This window comes from Engystomops pustulosus, chromosome 2 (assembly GCF_040894005.1).
Source record: "Engystomops pustulosus chromosome 2, aEngPut4.maternal, whole genome shotgun sequence".
Taxonomy (NCBI): domain Eukaryota; kingdom Metazoa; phylum Chordata; class Amphibia; order Anura; family Leptodactylidae; genus Engystomops; species Engystomops pustulosus.
This window is the reverse complement of record NC_092412.1, coordinates 10,440,438-10,446,437: the sequence shown is the minus strand read 5'-3', so window position 1 is coordinate 10,446,437 and position 6,000 is coordinate 10,440,438. Positions and strand designations below refer to the sequence as shown.

Sequence of the window (6,000 nt, the reverse complement as noted above, 5' to 3'; positions counted from 1 at the left end):
CAGCCCTGGCCGGGCTCGCCTATCCATCCCTATTCACAACATTCCCGGACAGGAGCGTCAGCAGCGCGGGATACCGTAGGGCACCGGAAGGTAAGTAGTTCTTTATTTATTAAGCAGCCCCCTCCGGACATCTTTAGTTAATTTTCATAACTCTCGGACAACTCCTTTAACCCAAACCCGACCATCATATCCCGGTGCTACACTTGGCTTTCATTGGCTTATCTTAACTTCTTGGGGCTGCACCATACTTCCTCACAGGCTCATATAGGGCAGGTGTCTGCTGTATTATACACCTACCACTAACTGCAGTGATCATTTTTGGAAATAAGTGTGACAGTTAACTTGTTAGGTGCCGGAGTCAAAGCCGACCATTTCATCTAAACAACAACTTCAGAAGGGAGACGCCGTATTGCTGCCAATCGGCACACCCCTGACCAGAGGTCCCACTAACATTTTGCCAGAAGGGTAATAATACTCCTCTTACCTTTTTTGAGGAGTGAGGGAGGATGAAAATTTCAGTGATACAAATATCCTAGTCGTATATGGTAATATATTACAATAATATATTTCAAGTAATATATTACAAGTAATATATTTCAATATGACAATGTTTTTACTCTGCATTGTCTTATTTTATTTGTAGATGTCCCCTGTGATCTGTAGAGTGCTACGGAATATGATGGCGCTATGTAAATAAAGATTATTATTATTATTATAGACTATTTATAGAAAAAATTGTTACAGCCCCTGTTTTTGTAGCTACTTGAGACAATTATAGTACTATATGGGGCTTAAAAAAACTCTGACCGGAGCTCCCAATGATTCCAATACGCCTTACTACTTTCTCTTTTAGTTTTTGCTACCACACTGTTGAGTGAGTTTATGGAGAAAACTGCACCTTAAGGACGTTCTGAATAGGGACCTACATCTTGTTGCAAAACTTTCTTCATCGGTAGAATATAATTGAAGATCTTTGAAGGAATTTTGAACAACAGCCGTATTGGAATCATTGGGAGCTCCGGTCAGAGTTTTTTTATACTCCTTTCTTTATTGTTTAAAGTGGGACTTGTTGGATCGGTCTCGGACTGTGGTGTTAGCTCCTGTGGTATGGAAGTGTGCTGCACCGTGTTTTTATAATTTTTACTATATGGGGCTGATGCTGGCCCCAAACCCCCAAACCAAAGAGCGGACCAGGGCTAACACCTTCCCACTGTGTGCCGCAACTTCCCCTGCTGCAGTAACATCAGGCAAAGGGAAGGAGGAACTGCTGAGGGAGCGGAGGGGCAGGGTGAGACAGTGCAGCAGCCTGTGAAGCTACAGCACAAAGGGATTCTGAGGCTCGGAGCCGTCCTGGAGAATCCCCATCTGTCACATCACACATGTCATGGACACAATTGCTTCATATAGAGTTTGCTCTTAGTTCTTCTCATGTTTCCGCAGGTTCTATAGATCCAGGACTCCCAGAGGTTTCTCCTAAAGATGATCCTTTCCATCAATGATCCACCAGGGATCCGGGAGAAGGACAGAGAGCAGATGGCGGCCAGGATCCTGGAGCTCACCCTGGAGATGATCTCCTTGATAACCGGAGAGGTGAGAGTCTCCCAGGACACGGCTCTTATCTCTAGGAATAACAGCGGGAAATGACTGGAGAGGTGAAGGATTCTTAGGATCTATGTAGTGATCAGTGTCTCCCCATACACAGGATTACACAGTAGTGAAGAAGTCGTCTGGTGAGTGTGTGACCCCCCGTGTGTCAGGAGGATGGACCCAGAGCCCCATCACCGAGCCTCCACCTCATTCACTGATACATGAGCAGAAGATCCTAGAACTTACCTCCAGGATCACTGAGCTGCTGAGCGGAGAGGTGAGCGCTGCCGGGAATGCTGGGACATTGTACAATAACACAAGGGAGGGGTCTGGGTGATGACTGTGTCATTGTGTGTGTCAGGTTCCTATAAGGTGTCAGGACGTCACTGTCTATTTCTCCATGGAGGAGTGGGAGTATATAGAAGGACACAAGGACCAGTACAAGGACATGATGGAGGATGGTCCACCACGGATGGAGAAGGACAGAGAACAGATGGTGGCCAGAATCCTGAATCTCACCCTGCAGACAATTTACTTTATAACTGGAGAGGTGAGAATCACAGGGCATCACTCTTAGCCTACATGCACACAGCCTTTGTTCCAACAGGTACCACATGTCCATGCTCACTTCTATGGGCTCATACACATTTCCATAGTTTCCATCAGCTGACTGGCTGAGCCACATAATACAGAACATGTCCTATTCCTTCCTGAACTTTCAACAAAGCAAAGATCACCTACATTTGACAATTTGGAAACAAACAATGGTCTATTGGTCCGTTGTTTGCATCCTGTGAAACTGCACTTATCTGATGGTTGTCAGGCTTGAGGGTTAGTGGATCCTCTGTACCACTGCAGACGATGACTCAAGCAACTACCTGGGACCGGAGTCTAAGTGGTACCCGGTTTTTAGAAAAGCTGCGGCGTGGTACCACCAGGTCGTTCCTCGGGCGTGACTTGTCTGCAGTGGCGACCAAGGTTGAGGTACAGGAACAGCAGTCAATCTCGAGGTAAGGTCCAGGCACAAGGTCAGGGCAGGCAGCAGAGATGCAACGTCCAATCCGGGGTCAGCAACAGGAGGTCCATGCAGAAGGGTACGGGAACACAACACTCAGGACAGCAGCACGGAGGTACACCAGCACGGAGGAGCACTAGTACACGGGAACACGGAGGAGCTCAGGCAACACCGGAACACGGAGGGAGTCAGGTACGCAGAAGACACAGGAACGCAGGAGACGCAGGAGACACTGGTACGCAGGTAAATCGCAGAAGAGCTTTCTCTCAGGCTATTATGCACAAAGATGCGGCAAGCCAGTAATGAGAGTGTTGGATTTTTAAAGGGGAAGTGATCAGCCTGTGCACCAATTAGCGGTGCTCTGGCCCTTTAAATTTCCTGAAGGTACCGCACACCCTAGGAGATGGGGATGCGCGCGGCCGGAACCCAGCTGAAAGTCAGGAACGGGGAGAGGTGAGCTGCGCTGGCGCCGTGCCTGCGAGCCCCGGGGAGCACGGGTGAGCCCGCTACCCGAGATATGGGTCACGGGACCACCCGTGACAGTACCCCCCCCCCCCCTCCTTCAGCCTCCCCCTCCTCTTGGGCTGTAGAAATCTCTGTAGAAGATCATGGTCCAGGATGTTGTCTTCAGGCTCCCAGGATCTCTCCTCTGGCCCGAACCCCTTCCAGTCAACCAAGAAGAACCGCTTACCCTTTACCGTCTTCATGTCGAGAATCTCCCTTACCTCATAAATGTCTGAGGAGTCAGCCACCAGAGAAGGAGGAGGTACTTGCTGGGAGAAGCGGTTCAGAATAACAGGCTTAAGTGGGGAGACATGGAAGGAGTTCGGGATGCGCATGGTGGAAGGAAGGCGCAGCTTGTAGGACACCGGATTTATGCGAGATAGAACCTCGAAGGGACCCAAGAATCGTGGACCAAGCTTGTATCCAGGGATCTTCAACCGGATGTATCTAGCAGACAAGCAGACCTTGTCCCCAGGAGAAAAAACAGGAGTTTCTTATCCGCTTGGAGCTAGGCGAGTCTGCTCCCAAATGGTCTTAAGATCTCGTACCAACTCATCAACAGCAGGAACCTCCGTGGACAGAGGAAGAGGAGTACGTGGATGCTGTCCATAAAGGATGAAGAAGGGAGTAGAACCAGAAGTTTCAGAGTCCAGGGAATTGTATGAGAACTCCGCCCATGGAAACAAGGCAGACCAGTCATCTTGGCGGGCCTTGATGAAATGCCGAAGGTAGCAGCCTAGAGTTTGTTTGACCCTCTCTACCTGTCCATTTGACTGCGGATGATACACAGACGAGAAGTCCAATTTCACCTGGAGATGATTACACAAGGATCGCCAGAAGCGGGAGACAAACTGAACCCCACGGTCCGAAACAATGTGCAATGGAAGTCCATGCAGCCGAAAGATGTGGGTAAAGAATAGGCTGGCAAGACACGGAGCAGACGGCAAACCTGGCAAGGAGACAAAATGGGACATTTTCGAGAACCGGTTTGTTACCACCCAGATGACAGTATTCCCAGAGGACGATGGGAAAGTCTTTGACAAAGTCCATGGCCACATGAGTCCACGGGCGGCTAGTTATCGGCAACGGCATCAGGAGACTGGCAGGCTTGAGGCGTGATGACTTATTTCAGGCATAGGAGATGCAGGAACCCACAAAATCCCGCACATCTTTGGCCAGATCTGGCCACCAATAGTAATGGGAAATAAGGGCTATGGAATGTTGCACCCCAGGGTGTTTAGCCACACGAGAGCAATGTCCCCAAGTCGGGATCCTCTTCCGAAGGGCAGGCCTGGTGGAAGCTGCCGTAGGTTCATTGGAGCTGCAAGGACCAGACGTTCCGGAGGAACAATATGACTAGGCACAGGGTCTATTCTAACCACATCTGAAGCACGGGAGAGAGCATCGGCCTTAACGTTCTTCTCCGCAGAACAGAAGTGGATCAGAAAATCGAATTGGGAGAAGAAAAGGGACCAACGGGCTTGACGAGCATTAAGTCGCTGAGTGGTCTGGAGATACAGGAGATTTTTGTGTTCGTTATAAATATGCACCGGGTGACGAGCTCCCTCCAGAAGATAGCGCCATTCCTCCAGGGCCAGCTTTATGGACAGAAGTTCCCGATCACTAATGGAATAATTCTTTTCGGCAGGTGTGAAAGTCTTTGAGAAGAAGAAACCGGTAAGGACAGCACCTGCACCAATGGATGAGGCATCAACCTTCAACTGAAAAGGTTTCTCCGTATCAGGTCTTGTGAGTACAGGTGCAGAGGAAAAAGCAGATTTTAGCGTAGTAAAGGCTTCTTCTGCAGCCGGTGGCCACTGTCTAGGATTGGCATTCTTCTTAGTCAATGCCACAATGGGAGCCACAAGAGAAGAGAAGTGGGGAATAAACTGTCGATAGTAATTAGCGAAGCCCAGAAATCTCTGAACGGCACGCAGTCCAACTGGGCGAGGCCACTGAAGTACAGCTGCCAACTTGGAAGGATCCATCTGGAGTCCCTTGCCAGAAATTACGTATTTGAGAAACGGAAAACTACTCTGGTGGAATTGACATTTCTCGAGTTTGGCATATAAATGGTTAGCCCTTAAGCGCCTGAGAACCTGTCGAAGAGTAGAGCAGGTCTCTGAAAATATCATTAACGAACTCCTGGAATACTGCTGGAGCATTGCAGAGTCCAAATGGCATTACTAAGTATTCAAAATATCCGTCACAGGTATTGAAAGCAATCTTCCACTCATCACCTTCCCGAATACGGATGAGGTTGTATGCCCCTCGCAGATCTAGCTTGGTAAAAACCTTGGCACCCCGTAAGCAATCAAAGAGTTCGGTGATGAGAGGCAAAGGTTAGCAGTTTTTCACCGTAACTTTATTGAGACCACGGTAGTTTATGCACGGTCTGAGGGAACCAGAAGAACCCAGCTCCAGCGGGGAAGAAGACTTACGGATGAATCCCTTCTGTAAATTCTCCTTTATGTAGGCAGACATAGCCTCAGTCTCAGGTACAGATAACGGGTTAATACCCTTCCTCGTGGAGGAGACGATCCCGGCAGCAAGTCAATGGGACAGTCGTAGAGGCGGTGTGGAGGTAGGACTTCCACTTGCTTCTCAGAGAAAACGTCGCCAAAGTCTCGGTAGCATACTAGAAGGCCCTTTAGAGGCTTTTCGACCACGGTAGTTAGCATGACAGGCACAGGATGAGGAACCTCCAAGCTTACGGGAGTGGCAGTCCAGACCCCAACGGAGAACCTCCCCCATCCTCCAATTAAGGAGTGGTGAGAGGAACCGCAACCATGGAAGACCTAGCAGGAGGGGCGAGGTAGACCGTGGCAGAACCAGGAAGGACAAACTCTCTTTATGCAGAGCACCAATTGCATGGTTATCGGCTTCGTGTGGTA

At 49.2% G+C, this 6,000-nt stretch overlaps 1 protein-coding gene across 1 annotated transcript in view; it reads left to right on the top strand.

The window, feature by feature from the left end:
- Positions 1-1,927: 1,927 nt before the first annotated feature.
- Positions 1,928-6,000, top strand: part of LOC140116884 (uncharacterized) — a 28,196-nt gene continuing 24,123 nt past the window's right edge. Inside the window, exon 1 of the mRNA XM_072133318.1 lies at positions 1,928-2,137. Within this exon, the coding sequence (XP_071989419.1) occupies positions 1,988-2,137 (150 nt within the window). The 5' untranslated portion in view covers positions 1,928-1,987. The remainder of the gene's footprint in view (positions 2,138-6,000) is intronic.